General features: G+C 44.4%; 1 protein-coding gene across 1 annotated transcript in view; it reads left to right on the top strand.

The window, feature by feature from the left end:
• EEPD1 (endonuclease/exonuclease/phosphatase family domain containing 1) overlaps positions 1-21079 on the top strand; it is a 63404-nt gene extending 42325 nt beyond the window's left edge. The window contains exons 3-7 of the mRNA XM_035128750.2: positions 8428-8538; positions 9379-9513; positions 10746-10878; positions 19656-19850; positions 20601-21079. Of these exons, the coding sequence (XP_034984641.1) occupies positions 8428-8538; positions 9379-9513; positions 10746-10878; positions 19656-19850; positions 20601-20800 (774 nt within the window). The 3' untranslated portion in view covers positions 20801-21079. The remainder of the gene's footprint in view (positions 1-8427; positions 8539-9378; positions 9514-10745; positions 10879-19655; positions 19851-20600) is intronic.
• The last annotated feature ends 781 nt before the right edge of the window (positions 21080-21860 follow it).

The following is a 21860-nucleotide window of genomic DNA, read 5'->3' as shown; positions in this document are numbered from 1 at the left end:
TTGGATTCCTCTTCAGATGCTACAGTACAAAAACTAGCTTTTCTTGAAGCTTCCTGATTTCTGCAGCTTTCCGCGTTGTTGTGGGAAATGTCCCACAATTGCCTTGGGTCATAGGATGCCATCCAGCCAATCCTACTCTTCTCTAGCAGGTCACCCCCCATTTTCATGTTTTCCTTTAGAAGTGTCTATCAACATAGGGTGGCGCCGTGGTCTAAACCACAGAGCCTAGGGCTTGCCAATCAGAAGGTTGGCGGTTCGAACCCCTGTGACGGGGTGAGCTCCCGTTGCTTGATCCCTGCTCCTGCCAACCTAGCAGTTCAAAAGCACGTCAAAGTGCAAGTAGAGAAATAGGTACCGCTACAGCGGGAAGGTAAACGGCGTTTCTGTGCGCTGCTCTGGTTCGCCAGAAGCGGCGTAGTCGTGCTGGCCACAAGACCTGGAAGCAAGATGAGCGCCACAACCCCAGAGTCGTCTGCAACGACCTAAGGGTCAGCGGTCCCTTTACCTTTTATCAACATATCATGGCAAGTGACCATCTCAGTCCTCATTAGGCCATGGCTGCTGTTGTTTAGAGTGCAAGGAGAGTGGATTCTCTTGGGTTTTCTGTTGACAAAATGTTGTATTTCTTCAAACATGGTTGTTCCTCTGAGCATACTGCTACCTCCATTTCTCCCGCCCCACCTCTGTGGCCCCTTTTTTGGGATGCCTTCCTGTTCACCACCTGAGTTGAGTTCACTGTAAGAAGGAGTGGGATGAAAACATCTCTTCGTTTATATACGAACTGGGGTGGGTGCGCGTGATTTGCAAAGTTTCGAAAACTTATTTTGTATCACTCGGCCGGCTTCCTATTCTTCGCCTAACAAAATATAGACATGTGAAAACAAGTTTAGGGTGGATGGATTTCGGAGCTTCCTCGCTCTGATAGAACAATTCTTTCTCCCATATCTGGCATGGAACATAACAGATTCGACAAATGTCCTCTTGGTGGCTTTCTTGTCTCCCCGGCACATCAGCTCCATACATTTCAGCCAGATCAGTGTTTCATCGTCATTAAACCCATTGTTATCTTTCTTAGTCCTAAATCACTTTCGCAGCAAAGCAGACCGTTCATGAGATGACTGTTAAGCAGAAGAGAGAGCTATACCCTGCCCAAATCACGCTCCTCCTTTCTACGGACTCATAGAATCATAGAATCATAGAGTTGGAAGAGACCACAAGGGCCATCCAGTCCAACCCCCTGCCAAGCATTCTTGGCATATGGCTGTCAAGCCTCTGCTTAAAGACCCCCAAAGAAGGAGACTCCACCACACACCTTGGTAGCAAATTCCACTGCCGAACAGCTCTTACTGTCAGGAAGTTCTTCCTAATGTTTAGGTGGAATCTTCTTTCTTGCAGTTTGAATCCATTGCTCCGTGTCCGCTTCTCTGGAGCAGCAGAAAACAATCTTTCTCCCTCCTCCATATGACATCCTTTAACTTTTCTGCACACAGAGCATGCTTGTGTGTAACATATGTATGCATATATTCATGCACAGATAAATAATATTTGGAAAGGGAACTGGTACACAGCGAGGCTTTATTGCCACAATAACTGGTTTTTTGTGTGTGCGGCTTTTCTTTAAAACTTAAGTGTAGGTATGAGTTAGCATCTCCTAGCCACAGAAGCCTCCTTCACTCAACCCCACCTCTGCTTTTAAGTGCTTCCCCCCATCCCCAAGTGAACACTGTCTTCTCTTTGGTCTTCCACCAACTCCTTTTTCTAAGTGTTCATCAAGGCTAAATGGAATCAGAGCCAACTGGAGCTATGCACTCACATAGCCAAATCTGGACTTGGACTGCATACACACTATACTTTTAAAGCACACCCGAAGCATACTCTTTCCCGCAAAGAATTCTGGGCACTGTAGTTTCCCCGTCACAGAGTTACAGTAAACCAGCAACCCTCTGCAATGTGCTTCCGGTGTTATTTAAAGGTCTAATGCATACACAGCCTTGGAAAGTATGTCCTCCTAGTTCATCATCCCTGAGGTCAGTGGCTGGAAATGACAACGACATTTGCCAAAGCAAACAGGCAGAAGAAGCCAATAGTTGTAACTGCTTTGGAGAGCCATTGCCCATCTGTCGGCCAGTGTCCCAGAAGTACCTTTTACAGGAGCCTGACAAATTTTCTCCTTTACTGTGGGTGTTCCTGACCAAGCGGGTTTCACTGGGCGAGGCTGAATCATGTGTCTCAGGCTTAACAAACTGGTGAATGCCAAATGCAAAAAAGCAAGAAAGATATGAAACGGAATCACAGTTGGCCGGAGAACTCAAGTTGACTTGTTTGCATTAGGTTTCACTCACCTCGCTGAGAGGGAAATTACCGTATACTGAAACTTCCATTTGTCAGAAGCAATTCTCATTGACACTTCCAGTCTAGGTTTTCCTTTTTCCAGCCTTGTTTTGTGACCATCTTTCACTCAGGAAGAATAAAATGACTGAATAGGCAGCTTCTTGGTCTTCTTCCTATGTATATTATATTTATAATGCAGACAGGGTATGTTGTGAAGAAAGAACTTAAGACAAGCCCAGGTTCGGACCATACACTAAGCAAAAGCGTGGCTTAGCTTGGTGCAGGGTTACAGTAAAAAGGACCCAGGAAGAGCAAAGAAGCTGCAAGCTCTTCTCTGGGAGCCTATATAGTTGCACCCGCCCGGTAAACAATGGTTTGGCTTACTGTGTCATGCCAACCAGAGACGAAGTACTTTTTGCACGTAATCTTGCAGCGTTGTGTTGCATTGAATGACCTTAAGTTCTAGTCTTATGAACAAGGGAGAAAATTTTCTTTCCATCCACTTTCCCCATACCATGGGAAAAAAGTTTTGCACTTCAACAATCTCCTGACTTATTCACCATTTTTCTAAATTAAAAGAAAGTAGTAACTACACAACTACAGTGTAGTAACTACATAACATAGCTTGTCCCTAGTTCAGCTGAGATCTTAAAGAGTTGAACTCCCAACCTGTTCTTCAGGAGATGACTGGCATTAGCTCTGGAATCTTTCCTCTTGTACAGGGGTCAGCAAACTTTTTCAGCAGGGGGCCGGTCCACTGTCCCTCAGACCTTGTGGGGGGACGGACTATATTTTTTAAAAAATATATATGAACGAATTCCTATGCCCCACAATTAACTCAGAGATGCATTTTAATTAAAAGGACACATTCTGCTCATGTAAAAACATGCTGATTCCCGGATCGTCTGCAGGCTGGATTTAGAAGGCGATTGGGCCACACCTGGCCCCCGGGCCTTAGTTTGGGGCCCCTGCTCTTGTACATATCTGAGAAAGAGAGTGAGTTTTCCTGCAGAAATTACAGGACAAAATTTAAAAATTGCAATACATGAGAAAAACTTCAAAGTTTGCAAACATTGCAAATGCTCTCATCAGTCTTGTGTAATTCACTTAGCTTGCATGTTCCGCCTAGCCAAGATTAATTGTTTAGTCATCCAGCCAAAACTAACCGAATGAGTACACATTGTCTTTGATTTCTGCAATTTGCTGGTTTATCAAAGTTGAAGCGAATTGAAATTAATTAAACCCAGTTGACCTGAGGAAATTGCATCGTTGCAAATGCCTACATAAATCTCCCACTTTTAATTTAAGGCTCGAACCTCAAGACGTGTGCAAGCAAATAAAGAGTAAAGATTAGGTCATATTAACCTTCACTGCACCGAGCATTACAAATGCGAGGATATTGTAAAAGGGGTGCCACTGTGTGCTATCAAGGAAAAAGATAGCCATCTCTAGGCTCTTGTGTATCTAGCAGTGAAAGATCTTTCTTTAATGACTTTCGATGGTTGATGGCTATAAAATAGCAAAGACGTTTGACCTGCTTGGGTAAGAACTGGCAAAGAACACTTTGGCATTTGGAATATAGCCAGCCAAGGAAACAAAAGTCTGTGCTTTCCAGTTGACTAAGGAAAAGCCATATTGGGGTGGAGAATGGACCGACAGCTTTTTCTTTTCTGAGAGCTGCTTTAATAGTCTAGATTGGGCAAATCAGTATTTTACTCTCCAGAGCCAATGGGCTCCATCTCAGCCTCAGGTAGCCTGGCTAATAATCAGGGAGGGTGAGATTTGTCATCCAGCTAGGGAACCACATTGGCTGTTTGTGGTCTAAGTCAGGCATAGGCAACCTTGGCTCTCCAGATGTTTTGGAACTACAACTCCCATGATACCTAGCTAACGGCCAGTGGTCAGGGATCATGGGAGTTGTAGTTCCAAAACATCTGGAGAGCCAAGGTTGCCTATGCCTGGTCTAAGTGGTCAAAGTATTCTCCATCTAGCCCAGGGGTTGTCAACCTGGTCTCTACCACCCACTAGTGGGCGTTTCAGGATTCTAGGTGGGCGGTAAGGGGTTCTACGGCACAAGCTGAATCCTCCATCCATCGAGCACTGGTGGGCAGTAAGGAAATTTTACCATCAAGAAAGATGCATTAGTGGGCGGTAGGTATAAAAAGGTTGACTACTCCCGATCTAGCTCCTTATTGTCTACCCTGCCTGACAGTGACCTTCCAGGGTCTCGGGCAGAAAGGTGTTTGGCATCACCTGCAACCCAATCCTTTCAGCTGGAGTTGGCAGGAGTTGAACATGAGGCCTTCGGCATGCCAGCCAACCACTCAGCTAAGGTTCCTCTTGTCGCACTTTCTCTACCCTGGCCTCTGACAATAAGAACACCATATTAAAAATTTCCCTAACTGGGTATTTGAAAAAGAGTTTTCTTTGCTGCTAAGAAACAGCGATCAAAGTCACTTTGATAGTGCCTGACATAAATAGATGTTCTTTTCTGGATCCATCGATTCATCTTTCATTCTCCATTCAATGTGAGCAAATTGGTCTCCTTTTTTTCTTCTTCAAAAATGCCAGCCTGTTGTTCAGACCAATGTCATTGGATGTGTAGCCCGCAGGTGCTCTTCATAGTAGTGACAGATGGCTTGAGAGAGAGAAAAGGCAGTCAAATGTCTCTTGGTTTGTATTCTGGGCTGCTTTTTCAGGCACCTGCACCATAAAGATAAGGACATTCCCTTTTCCCATTTACAACAGAGCGGCCTTAACTCAAATATGTTTCTTCTGTTCTGTGCGCCATAAAATCATTAAATATTAGAGGGGTGATGAGCGGTTTCCCTGGTGAATGTGTGTTACTTTGAGTGTGTGGCTGAAGGAGTTTGGGGGCGACAGAATCAAATACTTGCTCTTAATTTTTAATCTTCTACCTGGCTGTCAACCCCCACTCCTTGTCTCCCGGCATTCCACACTATTGAGTTCTTAGGGGGCTCATCTGCAGCAAGAATGCCAATTGCAAAAAACTGGGAAAGTGAAACAGTACCTGTAAGGGGGAGGGATTATAGAGAACCCTCCCCCCTCATCAGAAGCAGCCCGTCTCCAAGCAGTCATGAGAGCGAGGGGTCTGAAGGGGTGAGCCAGGAAACGGAGAGGGAGTGCCAGGGCTCAGGCAACATCAAAGAGCCCCTGTTCCATAGGCAGGAAGAGAGGGAGGCGGAAAGAGTGGACAGGAATAGGTCAGACAGAAGACCCGCCCCCCCGACGCCGGAATTGAGAAGGAGGAGGAAAGGGAGGCGCTTCTCAGTTCCGAGGCTTTTATGCTGGTCCCGAACGCGGAAGGAAGTAGTGCAGGAATCTGACTCTAGCGGGTAGACATGAAATGAGAAATCCGTTACATTGTAAACAATGTGCACCAATAAAAACGTCTGAAAGACAAGCATGTGTACGGCCGTTACTCAAGAGTAGTCACTACAACCCTGACAGTACCAACGAAAAAAGAGTGGCAAGAAAGGTGATTTGATTACCCTGAGTTGGCAAAAATGACGGATGCAATTAGGGGACAGTCTAAACAAAAATTTCAAAAAGAGTGGGGAAAGTAGAGAGATTATTTTTTAAAAAAACAGTGCCCTCAAATTAAAACCTGGACTTGCTTCGAATAATTTTTGCAAAACAAATTACGGTTTACAAATACAACATATGGAGAAAGGTAGAAAAGACAAAATGAGAAAGAAACAGTTTATCAAGTTTAAAATCAGACCTGTGTTGAGGAGGAAGGAAATCTATAGAAAAGGAATTAAACAGAATAAGAATTAAAGATTGGATAACAGAAGTCCGTGTGCAGATACTTGCGGATTTATGGACATATGTTTATCATTTATTTTGTGTTTTCTTTTGTAGTTTGTCTTTTTAAGTGTCATGTGTGTATGTGTTGTAATAATAAGTTAATAAAAAGCATTTACCAAAAAAAAGTTATTATGGGGCTGTTTTGATTCCCTGCTCCCCCCAGCTTCCTTTGCCATGTTTTTTTTTTTGGGGGGGGGGCTAATTCTACAAACTTTGAGGTTCCCCTGAATCTGCCAATCCTTCTCGTGCAGGAGGGCTGTAGATTTCACTTTGTAACAGTGGACAGTTTCTCCTGAAGTTCAGAAATGTGTCAGCTATGCTGATGTAAACTGCTGCTGACTGTAACTCCAAAGGATGGTTAGCATTGCCTCACAGAGTTCAGGGTGTGCCAATGTGTGTCCCTGTATCATTTTTCCAAGATGTTTTATTTTATTTTATTTTTGGAGCCATTAACATTAGTACTGGAGCCATTAACATTAGTACAGGCAACGCATCTTTGGGGCAGGAACATGTTTTCCTCTGTTGTGTCGCACACTGTACATTTTGTTTAGTCGTTTAGTCGTGTCCGACTCTTCGTGACCCCATGGACCATAGCACGCCAGGCACTCCTGTCTTCCACTGCCTCCTGGAGTTTGGTCAGACTCATGTTGGTGGCTTCGAGAACACTGTCCAAACATCTCGTCCTCTGTCGTCCCCTTCTCCTTGTGCCCTCCATCTTTCCCAACATCAGGGTCTTTTCCAGGGAGTCTTCTCATCTCATGAGGTGGCCAAAGTATTGGAGCCTCAGCTTCACGATCTGTCCTTCTAGTGAGCACTCAGGGCTGATTTCCTTGAGAATGGATAGGTTTGATCCTCTTGCAGTCCATGGGACTCTCGAGAGTCTCCTCCAGCACCATAATTCAAAAGCATCAATTCTTCGGCGATCAGCCTTCTTTATGGTCCAGCTCTCACTTCCATACATCACTACTGGGAAAACCATAGCTTTAACTATATGGACCTTTGTCGGCAAGGTGATGTCTCTGCTTTTTAAGATGCTGTCTAGGTTTGTCATTGCTTTTCTCCCAAGAAGCAGGCGTCCTTTAATTTTGTGACTGCTGTCACCATCTGCAGTGTTAATGACAATATTATTGTAATCCTCAGCTTGGCTTGGGTCCTTACTTTCCTCCCACCAACAAAACACAGTTCATGAAACTGCGTTTTTCAGCCTTGCTTTCTCTTTGCTCTGCAGTCTCCTGCGCCTCCTTGAAAATCGGCTTCTGAAAGTTGGGGGACCCTTGGGAATGGGGTAGAATATGCTGTGGGAGGGGCTTCAGGTGAAGGCAGGAGTTGGTGGAAATTGCCCCCCCCTCTCCTTTACGTGAATAAAGGAGCAATTTAGGATCCAGGTCTATATTTTTTAATATAAATTGTTAGATTTTGGTTCGGCGTAAGTAAACCTGGTCCTGTTTATCAGACTTAAGAAGAGGTGACGTTGGTTTATGTTGCCGGAAATGGGTGCTAGAAATATAGCGGCTAACATTTAGCACTGGCTGCTCCTGACTTAACTGATAATCCAATTTTTGAGCCCAATCGGCAATATGCAATATGCTAGCAGCCAGCTCTTTTTTTAAAAAAAGGTTTGGATGGGATGTTCAGAGAGCATGAGCCTGGACTGAAACACTTGAGAGACTAGCCAGCTCCCCTTCCTATGGAGGGGGCATTCCTTTTTATTTTTATTTTAAATAATAGACTCTTTATTCTTTGGCTTGTTCTGACTGTGGAGGCTGCCTCACAATCCTCAATCTGGCATTCTACCTTGCACAAAGCAGTGCCGCTTCACTGAAAAACTCTTTGCAGCTTTATTCTTCTCCCCAGTGTTTAGAATTTTGTTGAATCGTTGTTTTCGTTTAAAAAAAACCCACCTCCCAACACTGAAACTCTTGCTGTGAAGCCTTTCTTCCTTCCCCGCTCCCCTGTAGCTTTTGCTACACCTGTTTATTTTCCTTAAACGTTTTGGCCTCCTGTCAATTTGCAAATCGAGGCGATTTTAAAAGGCTTTCCGTTTGCTTCTAACATGAAGGTCTGCAATGCCGAATGTAAGATAGCACTGCTGACAAAATTGCACACAGAGAAAAAGGATGCGAGCCAGCTAAAAAAAATGAAGCTTTTGGGAATACTCTTCACCAGGTAGCCTGGGTTGTTAATAATCCTCTCCTCTCTCACAAGAGGGGGCTCCTTCATCCCCATACGTAATGGCTGTTATTTGTTTGCTTGGTCCCTTTATAGTTTTGCATGGAGTTGAACCAGCCAACCCTGCCCAACATCCGGAAATGGAAGGGCCCTCGAGGATGCTGGAAGACAGCTGTTTCTGAGAAGCCCTCAGGCCAGCCTCAGAAGGTACTGTACTCCGCACGCCGTGACCTTTCCACAGCGTTGTGTTTTTGTCCAGCTGAGGACACAGCTACCCCGTGTTTTGAGCAAAAAGCTTCTACGGTTTTTGTTTTTGCCAAGGACTGCATTTCAGTTCTGCTTTGAGCTGACTTCTCATAACTGGCTTTTCTCCTGGACCTTGTTATTGATTTTGGAAATGCTTATTTCTGTCCGACTGCAGCAAGTTTTGTGCCGGGAAAGCAAAGAGTTTTATCGTCAATGCATTTTAAATATAAAGTGTATTCCTGCGTATAATGCCCCTGCTAGCCACAAACCCACACAGTATATTTGTTTGTTTATGGGTTTCAAAACGACTCATCTAGTGACTCACTGACAATGTGAAAACAACTATTGAAAAGTACCTGCGCATAAGAGGATATCCTGTTGAATTGTAAATATAACATTATAAATATGTGGTATCCTTCTGGAGATGGTAATAAAAGCATACATTTACAAACAAAAAACAAAAAAAACAACCGAACACCCTGATCACAGTTGTAAGCACTCTCCTACTCAGAGTAGACCCGTTGAGGTTAATAGATACATCTAATGTAGGTCCATGAATTTAAATGGGTCTACTCAGAGTAGATACCACCCACACTCATACAAATTCCGTTTTACTGTGTTGTAGTTGTACATGGATTCAGCTATGGACGCCCAACTAATCCTTGCTTTGGACCACATTGCTATCAATTCAGATCATTTTTGGAAGCTCGTTGTTAAGCGGGCTGAGGGGAGGGGAAGGATCAGAGTGTGAGTGGATCTATATATTTTTGAATATCGGATTGTCTTTCTTTTGCCTCTCAGGGTGCAGAATATTCTGGCTTCCTGTGGGACACAACGGCAGGGGTGGAGCTGAAGGGTGCCATCTCCCAGGAGAACCCCCCCACGAATGGCAACGGGAGGCAGACGTATCCTCACCCTTACGTTGCACATTTCAAGGTAACGGTGCACAAGAGTTGTTGAGTGAAAGAAATCGAGAGCAGGGGCATGTTCTCAGTTGTATGACATCCTCGAGGGAGGAATTCAAGCGCCGCACTGTGTCAAAGGTCCGTCAACGCAAGCCAAGGGCGGCACATCCTGTTTCACCGCTTGGGGCAAAACAGGAAGTGCCGCCCTGCCACCGTCGCAGCCGCATCCCTTACCTGGGTTGCGCCGTGGCAGCAGGTTCCATTGAGATATCTTGTGATTTCTGTGAGATCTCACAAGATCTCGCCAGAAATTGGTGCCAATGCTGGTTTGAGAACTTTACCTTGGTCTAAGAACGGAATCCAAACGGTGAAAGGGCACCGGCGGCGGGAGGCCTCATTAGGGAAAGCCCACCTCGGTTTAAGAACGGTTTTGGTTTAAGAACGGACTTCCGGAACGGATTAAGTTCGTAAACCAAGGTACCACTGTATATCATTTCTCATATACATACAAACAGAACAACCATTTACTTTTGATTGTTTAATAATACACTTGTCTCTTTGTACATATGGGATGGTCATCCTGACTTCTGACGGGTGAATGTGAATAAGGGAATGTTTCTTAAAGGTGCCGTGTTTCAAATTTGGCATTGTCAGGGGGCCTTCCTACAGGGAGCCTCCTCCCCTCTTGCTGACCAGCACTTCGCCCAGTGAGAGCAGCAACTGTGGGTCAGGTTAGGGGAATCAGGAAGTGAGCAGGGCGGAGATGTCAGGACCAAGAGGTGGAGGGGAGCAGGCAGCCCCTTCCGGTGCCGAAATTAAGGCGCACCACCAAACGTAAGGTCAGGAGGAGGCGTTTCGGGGTGCCCAAACCCTTATGCTGGGCATGTAAAAGGAAACGTCCACTCCCGGATTCTGCGAGTGATTGAGAGGCCATGTTTTCTGCATCTCTGCACTGCAAATACTATGCACAATAAAACTCTTAAAGACAGAGTGGACTTGGGCGTCTTTACTCAAGAGTAGCCGCAACACCACCACTACAGGCATCAATGTCTGTTTGAGGGTGTCTTTCTTATGGGTACAAATCTGGGTTATTCAAACCTGTGTGTGCATGTCACATCTGGGCATAAAAAGCAGTTTTCTTGAAACTTCGATGACTGAGTTTTGTGGCTGCCGGCACTTTTGTCGTGTTTCCTTCAAGACATTTTATGTACTAAGCACCAAATAAATGTAATTAATACTAACACATTGCTTGTACCTGTCCAGGTCGGACTGAATGACCTAACACTGGTTAACCTTCATCTGACTCCTTTGCCCTCAGTGGGAGAAAATGCTGTGAAAAACCACGATAGTCATAAATTAGCAGCCTTTGCACAGACGCTTCAGGAAACACTGAAAGGTAAGGCCATGTTTTTCTTCAGCGTCAACCAGCTTGGTTAAAAACAATGAAAACTAGCGAATGGGACTCTTCATCTACTTAAGCTGCAATCTGTTCTGTACACACTTACCTGTTAAGTGGGATTCATTTTTTAGTAGATATGCATAGAATTGTTTATTTTCAAAAGCTGTGTCAATTCTCAGCAGTTTCATATGCCCCAGTAGTTCCTTGGCGAGGGGTGCTTCTTTGAAGCAAGCCCCTTAGAAGTTTCCCATTTGCAGGCTAGATTCAAACCGCCCCTGCAATCATGGGTTCTACCTTTTCCAGGCTGGCTTTGTAGGGAATACCTAAAGGTAAAGGGACGCCTGACCGTTAGGTCCAGTCACGAACAACTCTGGGGTTGTGGCGCTCATCTCACTTTACTGGCCGAGGGAGCCGACGTTTGTCCGCAGACAGCTTCCGGGTCATGTGGCCAGCATGACTAAGCCGCTTCTGGCGAAACCAGAGCAGCACACGGAAATGCCGTTTACCTTCCCACTGGAGCGGTACCTATTTATCTACTTGCACTTTTTGCGGCATGCTTTCGAACTGCTAGGTTGGCAGGAGCTGGGACTGGACAACGGGAGCTCACCCTGTTGGGGAGACTTGAACCGCAGACCTTCCGATCAGCAAGCCCAAGTGGCACAGTGGTTTAAACCACAGCGCCTCCCCCCTCCCCCGCGTCCCTGGGAATACCTAGGAGATGACATTTTGGCATCATCAGAACACCTACATCAAGTAGACTGGTATCCGATTTAAAAAGCTAGTCAATGAATCACATACTTTTAGTCAATCTGTTGATTAAATGTGCATAAAATGTGCATAAAATTTGAATATGGGAAGCAACAGTTGTTCAAAAAAAAAGTTGTATTCCTTTTTAGATGGCATACCCATGTGTCTTAGGAGGCATCATTTTAAAAAATAGCATCCCCCCGACATTGTGCTTGTCAAAGACAGTTTTCATAAGCAATTGCATTTAAACTATTCCCTTTTTTTTAACCTTAAATCTGCTAAGTTAGGTGCAGATAGATTCTGTGAAGCCATCCTGATTTCACCATAGTTAATGTAGCCCTTGGGCCTCTGTTAGGGGGACAGAAGTGGCAAGCACTATTGTTTACTGTTTAACAAAGGCCAAAATGTTGGATGACTTAGCTCAATTTTCCAAGGTCAGCAGCTTAAAATATTCTGAATCAACACCCATCTCCAGTTTCAGAAGAGGTGTGTGAAGAGTACATCTAACAAATACTCAACTTGTCATGTTTGTTTTGAGTTACGAGGCATCACTTGTGTTTTGCTGGATTTGATTACCCGTTTGTGAGGTTTTTTTTGGGAGGGAGGGGAAGTATAGAAAGTTCTGCAGATCTTATTTGGATTCAGCAATACTTTGAAAGACTGAAGCTACTGGAGCGGAAGTCAAGTATGCTGTGTCACAATTTAATTAGTGCCTACATCCATTGGTGTTGTGTGTGTGTTGTTTTTTTTAACATTTATTTTAAAGTTAGAAAACAGCTTCCAGAGTTGTTTTTCTCTTCTCCATTAGGCAAGTATCGATTTCTTTCTGGTTCAAATGGATTTGAAAATAGTAATGTCCTTTCTGTTAAATGGAAGCACTCTCAGCAACATTCTGAGGTCTTGTGAGGTTTTCAACGCTATCTATCCAAAGTATATTTACTCAGGAGGAAGTTGCACTGACTTCAGTGGAGCTTAGTACGATGGTGGTTCAAAAGTTGCATTTTCACGTCGTCATCCCCCACCCAGGAGCCATAGTCAAATTTATTTGTATTCCACAGACCTTCAGTTTCCAAAAGCAAAATATTTGATTCCATACAGTGAGGGCAATTTATAAAAAGTGCACTGTAGTAACATGCCTGGTGCAATTTCTAACTCTTCACTATACACAGACATACATGTTTCAGATCTGCAATGCGGTTAAATCTTGAAATTATTTAAATAGCTGACGGAAGAACATTGAAACAAGTTAGCGTAAATGCTTTCCTGTTTTCACATTCCCAGGGCAGGGTGGTTGCTCCCACTTCCATGGCTGCCCCCCACCGTGGATGTGGCCAGGATTTTGGGGGGCCAAAGATGTTCATCTTCTTCTTTTTTTTAGGCAATCAAAGTTGCTTTTCTTGGGAAATTGCAGGCAAAAGTACACTGTCAATAAGACATTGCAGGGAGAAGACTTCTGCTGGGGGTGGTGATCCAGAACTTCAGATAATTTAATACTTTCAATGCTTTTCAATAATATTTGTGGATCTGGGGGGGGGCAGCTGCCCCTTGCATACCCCCTTTGGCCCTTGCCCCCACCCCCCTGCTATTCTGGCTAATGTCTAAATATTCTACCCATTTGATTGGGTCATGTAAGGGGGAGGGATTACAGAGAACCCCCCCCTCCCTTCATCAGAAGCAGCCCATCTCCAAGCAGTCATGAGAGCGAGGGGTCTGAAGAGGTGAGTCAGGAAGCGGAGAAGGAGTGCCAGGGCTCTGGCAGGACTAGAAAGCCCCTGCTCCATAGGCAGGGAGAGAGAGAGGCGGAAAGAGTGGGCAGGAGTAGGGCAGACAGAAGACCAGTACCTCCGACGCCGGAACTGCGAAAGAGAAGGAAAGGGAGGTGCTTCTCAGTTCCGAGGCTTTTATGCTGGTCGAAAACGCGAAAGAGTTTAGTGCAGGAATCTGACTCGAGTGGGTAGACATTATATGAGCAATCCGTTACACTGTAAATAATGTGCACCAATAAAAATGTCTGAAAGACAAGCATGTGGACGGTCGTTACTCAAGCGTAGTCGCAACAAACCCTGACAGGTCACATAATACGTTTATGCACCACAAAGCCACCTCTCCTTCTGTCAGCCAGGTGTATCAATATGGCCACATCGCGTGTTTACTAAGAGCCAGCCCAGCTGCATCAAGATCTGATCAAATATTATGGAGCTGATCCCAATCAGTGACCAGGGAAGAGGAACCACATCTTTTTTCTAATCCTTTGTGTAAAGCCCCTGCTCCAATTAGTCTCATACAATGTCGAAGAACTCTGTATTTCACCCACCTCCAAGTCCAATGAAGGCAAGCCTTATATCCTGAGACCTCATTGTAGGAGAGCATCAAGAACTTTAACAGTCTAATCCAGGCATAGGCAAACTCGGCCCTCCAGATGTTTTGCAACTACAATTCCCATCATCCCTGACCACTGGTCCTGTTAGCTAGGGATCATGGGAGTTGTAGTCCCAAAACATCTGGAGGTTTGGGGGGTGCCTGGTCTAATCTGACAGCCCAGAGAGATGGGATCTCTTTTTTGGGAGCCCAGGGATGACGTGGTACCTTGAAAAACAAATACTTTATGTTGCTTGATTACTTCCACACACATTACATGCCTCATGTTGGATGTAGAGTTGCTATTGTCAAATGGTGTGCATGGTTAGAGTTAGGGGGAGCAGTACTTTGCAGGTGGCACTGTGGGTTAAACCACAGAGCCTAGGGCTTACTGATCAGAAGGTCGGCGGTTTGAATTCCCGCAACGGGGTGAGCTCCCATTGCTTGGTCCTAGCTCCTGCCAACCTAGCAGTTTGAAAGCACGTAGATAAATAGGTACTGCTCCGGCAGGAAGGTAAACGGCGTTTCCGTGCGCTGATCTGGTTCGCCATAAGCGGCTTAGTCATGCTGGCTACATGACCTGGAAGCTGTACGCCGGCTCCCTCGGCCAATAACACGAGATGAGTGCCGCAACCCCAGAGTCATCCACGAGTGGACCTAATGGTCAGGGGTCCCTTTACCTTTACCTTTACCCATGGGTACAAAGTACCAGCAGCTCCCCCCCCCCATTTTTTAAAAAAGTGTGGCACTTACTGTAACAAATTAATGCTGAGTCCCAGCACTTTTTTTTCTTTAAAACAATTTTTTAAAAACCGACTGAGGAGGAGCCAACCTAAGATGAAATTATGAGTGCTCTATAGACTGTGAGGGTTGAATGGGCAATTGGTGCATGTCTTTTCATTTAACATCTTTGTGATATTTACAAGACTCTATGTTGTGACAATAGGATATTTACCAGACCATGTGATATTTACAAAACTCTTACCTACTGGTCCTTAGTCAAATACTGATTTCTTCTTTCTTAACCTTCCCCCCCCCCCGCAGCTTCTCCCATCAGTCTTACTTTGTCGTAGTTTTGGATGGGTTATTTGCTCAGCTTTGACGCTGGAAGATTAGACTAGAGACGCCCATCCATATTGGAAAGCACAGTTAGATCCCATGTGGCAATCGCATACCTGTCGTAAATAAAACGTGTGGCATAGTAATGCCTTTGTAGCAAGTATAGTGTGAGCACACTTGGAATACAGTGGACGGTTCCAGCCACTGTGTCTCAGAAATGATATTTAGAGCTGAAAATGGTCCAGGAAAGGATAACCAAAATTATCAAAGGAGTGCAGTGTAAGGCTATCCATGGTTAGTAGTTATCCCTGCCTACAGGAACAGAGGCAGTATGGGGAGGGGGGGGTTGTCCTACTGCTTCTGGACTTCTCATAGACATTTCATTGGCTGCTGTGGGCAGAGGGATATGAGGCTAGGTTTGGGTTTGGTTGCATTCTTCTTATTTCACAGTGTGCACCCCATGCACACAGAGAGGTGTGTTTTGCCATCTGTAGAAATCTGAATGGGGTTTGCATGCTTCGTCCCTGCACAGAAATGCAATCGGCGTAGGAAGTTTTTGCAATTGAAGCAGCTGTGCTAGGTTGCAATGACGAGGCTGTGCTCTTTGAATACTACCGGTAGATAGTGCTGTTGACTAGGAGCACCCTCTGCTGGCTGAAGGTCTTCATAGCAGCAGAAACATAGGAAGCTGTCTTGTAGTGAATTGGCCCAGCTAGCTCAGTAAATGGCTTCTCTGATTGGCAGCAGCCGGCTGCAGAAACAGGCTGGCAGCGGTCTTTCCCCTGCCCTGTAGGGAGGAGGAGGAGGAGGAGGAGGAGGAGGAGGAGGAGGAGGAGAAGGAGAAGGAGAAGGAGAAGAAGAAGAAGAAGAAGAAGAAGAAGAAGAAGAAGAAGAAGAAGAAGAAGAGGAGGAGGAGGAGTAGTTTGGATTTGATATCCCGCTTTATCACTGCCCAAAGGAGTCTCAAAGCGGCTAGCATTCTCCTTTCCCTTCCTCCCCCACAACAAACACTCTGTGAGGTGGGTGGGGCTGAGAGACTTCAGAGAAGTGTGACTAGCCCAAGGTCACCCAGCAGCTGCATGTGGAGGAGCGGAGATGCGAACCCGGTTCCCCAGATTACGAGTCTACCGCTCTTAACCACTACACCACACTGGCTCTCAGCTTGAACCAGGCGCTTTCTGTGTGCAAAGCAGGTGTTCTCAGCGCTGAGCTACAGCCCTTCATCAGAACTCCCCCTGTAGCCTTATGAATCAACAGGAGATATTCTAAAAATATATTCCACTCAAAAAGCAATAAATGTCCTCTGAAAAAGGCACCTTTGGAATATTTGCCACCTGGTTTCATGCAAGCAGAACTCAGCATTTGCACTGTGTGGACGTATTTCACAATGCACAGTATTATGGATTCTTAGCATCTTAATTACGGACGTTCATCGAGTTTTGAGGCTCTGGTTTTTGTCAACATGGCATCCTTATTAAACTTGTCCCTTTGGAGTTATCTGGGAGCTGAGCGTGAGGCTCCTTCTTGCCAGGCAGAAGGCCAGCACTGTCAACTCCGAGAACAAATGATGAAACTCAGAGGGGAAAAAGAAGGTTGGCAACAGATTATACAGAAAGATCAAATTTAAACAAAGCAGGCTCACTTAGAATTTAGCCGCAGTGTTGCAGTTGGAGGAAGGGAGTCATAAACAGAAATTTAGCAAAGATATATAGTGTCAGCAAACTTTTTCAGCAGGGGGCCGGTCCACTGTCCCTCAGACCTTGTTGGGGGGGGGGCTGGACTTTATTTTGAAGAAAAAATGAATTCCTATACCCCACAAATAACCCAGAGATGCATTTTAAATAAAGGCACACACTCTACTCATGTAAAAACACCAGGCAGGCCCCACAAATAACCCAGAGATGCATTTTAAATAAAAGGACACATTCTACTCATGTAAAAACACGCTGATTCCCGGACCGTTTGTAGGCCAGATTGAGAAGGCGATTGGGCCGGATCCAGCCCCCGCGGGGGCCTTAGTTTGCCTACCCATGATATATACTGTCGAAATCTAAAGACAAAATAAGTATAAAATGATATGCCAAAGGTATATTTATTTTATTTATGACAACGTTGTTTTAAGCACTGAAGAAGTAGCTACTCGAAAGTTGACTCTTCAACATCTTCAATGGGTGGTGCTCGTTCAGAGGGAATTTTTAAAAAATCTGTATTCTATATATCAGGCATCCCCAAACTGCGGCCCTCCAGATGTTTTGGCCTACAGCTCCCATGATCCTTAGCTAAGAGGACCAGTGGTCAGGGATGATGGGAATTGTAGTCCAAAACATCTGGAGGGCCAAGGTTTGGGGATGCCTGCTCTATATGGTCACATGGGACACCATAAATTGATACAGGAGGATGGAGCCACAAAGGCTGCAATCCAATACCCAGCTTCCAGGGAGGAAGTGCCATAAAGCTCAATGGGACTTACTTTTGAGTAGATTGCAGTGTGTGTGTGTGTGTGTGTGTGTGTGTGTGTGTGAAAATTCAGGGGCTTGTTGGGCAATTGATCAACTGACATATTTCAGCAGATCTTTGTCAAGAGCTATTTGGATACACAGCTTCATCCCAAAGAATCCTGGGAACTATAATGCTGGGGATTATAGCTCCATAAGGCAAACTACAGTTCCTAGGCTTTGGCGTGTGTGTGTGTGTGTGTGTGTGTGTGTGTGTGTGTGTGTGTCATGTATGGTGTGTTTCCGGCCTGTGTAACTTGGAACAAGAATGGAAGTCCCACAGCTTTTCAATTCTTAGACGTTTGGTTCCTAGAGGTTTACAAAGCACACTTTAGTGATGAGACTTGTCAAACCAATCTAAAAGTTGGGAAAGGGAAGATTATTGTTCTTTGATAGCATTGTAGATGGTTAAAGGTCTACGTAAAATTGGTTCTTGATGAAGTCTTGGAGCAACCACATACCCTGCTATCAGTTTTCTGATGAAAATAAGGATGTCCTATTCGATTATTATTATTATTATTATTATTATTATTATTATTATTATTATTATTATTATTTTACTATTTATACCCCACCCAACTGACTAGATTGCCTCAGCCACTCTGGGGTGCTTCCAACACATATAAAGACATAATAAAACATTAAACATATTTTTAAAAGCTTCCATATTTAGGGAGGCTTTTAATGTTTAATATATTATTTTATTTCATTTTTCTGTTGGAAGCCGTCCAGATGGGCGGGGTATAAATAATATATTATTATTATTATTATTATTATTATTATTATTATTATTATTATTATTATCATATACAAAGCTGCCTTTAGGTGGCTCAGGGGTCGGATAACTCCATACCCTCCAACATTTCTCCGATGAAAATAGGGACATCCTAAGGAAAAGTGGGACATTCTAGGATCAAATAAAAAACCAGGACGGCTTCTGTAAATCTGGGGCGTCCCTGAAAAATAGGGACACTTGGAGGGTCTGCAACCACTGTAGATGCGAATGCTCCACTGAAGCAGGGCCTTCTGTGTAGCTGCCCCTGTTCTGTGGAGCAGCATTGCTGTCAGGATGTGACAGGTGCCCAATATCTGTACTTTCCAGAAAGGACATTTTTGCTCCCACAGGCATTCCCATGTGGACAAATAGGCCTCTGCAATGAGTGTCCGCAGTGTCTTCGTTTTTAAATCCACCTTCTGTTACTTTTTGTGCTGTCATTTAACTGCTTCTCGGCTGTTTTTCATTCTGTTTGGTACATCGCCTTCAGACCTATGTGGAATATGATTCATACGTAAAAACAGCAGGCTAAATGCCAGAGGTCTTGCTGGGGGATAGGTGGATTTTGTGGAGAGATCTGATGGATGAGCTGGCGGCCTCACCCAGTCGCAGAAGAAGTTTCATGCTCAGGGGAGCAACATGGAAAAATGGGCAGAGTTGGAGAGACCTTTGAGCAGTTGAGGGTGGAAGAATAAGAGAATGGGAGGGTCTTTGTGGGCCAGGCATGGGAAATCTGTTGGACTCCAGCAGACCTAACCAGCATTGCCCAGTGGTCAGGGTTGGTGGAAGTTGCAGAACCATAGCTGCCAAGTTCCTGCCTGAGAAATAAGGGACTGGACCGGAAGTAGTGCTGCCGCCATTTTGGAACTGGGCGGAGCATGCTCAGAAGCTACTTTTGATGCTGCTCTGCCCTGTTCCAAAATGGCCGCCGCACCAGAAGTCGTGCTGCGGCCATTTTGGAACTGGGCAAAGCAGCATCAAAAGTCGCTTCTGAGCATGCTCCGCCCAGTTCCAAAATGGCCGTCACGCCAGAATAAACCGGGGAAAATCTGTTTGTTTCGGCTGGGGACAGCTGGAAAAACGGGGGTTTCCCAGGGAATACCGGAGACTTGGCAGCTATGTGCAGAACAGCAGTATCCAGAAGGCAACAACCTCCCCACTCCTGTTGTAGGCCTAGTCCAACCCGCTTCTTGAGGAACCCAGAGATTGAGCAACCCTTAACCATAGTTTGAGGAATAACGGTCCTGGACCAAGGATACAGCCGCTTTCTTGACTTGCTCCACAATCCTATCACGTAACTTAACTCTTCATGTATTTATTTTTACTCTCCGCACTCCTAGGAGAAAAAGACGTGATCATTTTAGGCGACTTCAGTCAAGCCCCGGACAGTAGTGACCACGACCTCTTGAGGAAGGAGAAGTTCCACTCTCTGGTCCCTGCCAGCACATTTACAAACATTAGCACAAAGAACCCTCAGGGCTCCAAGTCCGTGGATAACATCTGGATCAGCCGTAGCTTGAAAAAGGTTTTCACTGGTAAGGTTTCGTTTCGGGAGGAAGTTTAAAATATCAAGCTTTGATTACTATTTTTTAATACCTTGTTGCTTATGACAACGGTTGGATTGATAGCCAAAAGGTTGTATGTGGCTCGTTAAGTGGCAAATTTCATGTCAACTTCTCCTAGCCTATTTTACACTTTACAAGCGACATACACAACGTTCAAGTTTATTATTGGTGTATGTTCACAGAGTTTGATCTGTGTTTGTTGGAAGTAGAGATGTGTCTCTTTATAAAAAATCGTGCGCACACAGCTGGGATTTGCAACTCATCCCAGCTCCTCTGGGTCTGCTACTACATATTTCCCCATGTTTGCAGATCCACATCTCTCCTCCTTAGTTTACACGTTTACCTTTGTCAAGATTTCCTTCAGGGCCATGAAGGCTAGAAACGTACCTAGAAATGTACTATTTCCTCTTGATTTTTAAAGAAATGCATTAGTTGCCTTTAGGATATAGGCAGAATAAACAGTGACCCACTCACTTTTTGGGGTTGGTTTTTTTATTTTGAATCACTTTATGATCTTCTTCTGAATGCATGAGCAGTTTTCCATGAGTCTCCTTCGTGGTGCTCTGAGGAACTAGTTAGGTGCAAAGCCATTAGATGGTCCTAAAAGACATTCACTCAAAGGTCAACACTCGTATTCCAGACCCTTTGCTTTGTGCCATTGGTGATTTCCCCCAAGTATTCATGACCATCTTTCTCCTCTGTAAACTTTTCTTTCCATAGGTCATTGGGCAGTTGTGAGAGAAGGTCTTACGAACCCCTGGATCCCTGATAACTGGTCGTGGGGTGGAGTTGCTTCAAGCCATTGCCCTGTGTTAGCTGAATTTTACACCGAGAGGGACTGGAACAGAAAGGAGATAACACGGAATGGAAATGGCGTGATAGTGGAATGCAGCGACTCAAACGCTAAACATGAGCGATGATGAAAGAAAATGCTCACCATGCCTTTTCCTAGAAGGGATGGTCAGAAGATCCCTTTGCTCAAGGCCTGACAGGGAACCGGAACTGCCTTTTATCTCATTTTAAAAGAATCAGCTTCTGCTTTTAACATCTCCCTTTTCCATTCCCACCTCTGTGTCCCTTAATGGATTGTTTAGGGTATCCCACCTTTTGTGTTTTGTGACTTTTTACGGGGACTTGGTAGACACGGATGTGCTTGGATACCTGACAACTCCAAATAAAATGCACTTTTTAATACTGTATAGCCATGATCTCCCTCTCTGATTTCTAATGAAATATCACACAATAACAGATAAAGAGAAGCCCATAAAAGGGCAGGTTAATTTATTGTTATATACTGTATGTATAGCACAGGGGTCAGCAAACTTTTTCATCAGTGGGCCGGTCCACTGTCCCTCAGACCTTGTGGGGGGCCAGACTATATTTTTTTTTAATATATTTTTTATTAATTTTATCAACAAACATACAAAATACTAAATACAAAAATACAAATACAGAAAACATCAAAATACAAAATACAAAAATACACAAATCAAACAACATATAACGGAAAAAATATATCATTTCTCAACCATTTTAATATTCATTGTCTTCCGGCTTCCCCAATTCCCTACTATCTGATTTTCATTTTTATAAACTTCTATAGCAGTTTCTAAATCATCTTCCTTATCCATCATGTAGTCCCTTTAACACTTCAAAGTTAATTCATCTTCATATCATCTACCCTAATTTCTAACTTTCAATCTTCTATTATCTCCCTAATGCCTTAACCTCTTTATTTTCCTGGATATTCAAACTCTAATTGTCAAATACATTCCCTATATACGTTTTAAATTTCTTCCAATCTTTTAAAACTTTGTCATTTGTCTGGTCCCGGAGTCTTCCTGTCAGTTCTGCCAGTTCCATATAGTCCATCATTTTCATTTGCCATTCCTGCATTGAAGGCAATTCCTCTTTTTTCCAATATTTTGCTATTAAAATCCTAGCAGCTGTGGTGGCATACATAAACAAATTAACATCGTC

Source organism: Zootoca vivipara, chromosome 12 (genome assembly GCF_963506605.1).
Source record: "Zootoca vivipara chromosome 12, rZooViv1.1, whole genome shotgun sequence".
Lineage (NCBI taxonomy): Eukaryota > Metazoa > Chordata > Lepidosauria > Squamata > Lacertidae > Zootoca > Zootoca vivipara.
This window is presented reverse-complemented; position numbering and strand designations above follow the sequence as displayed.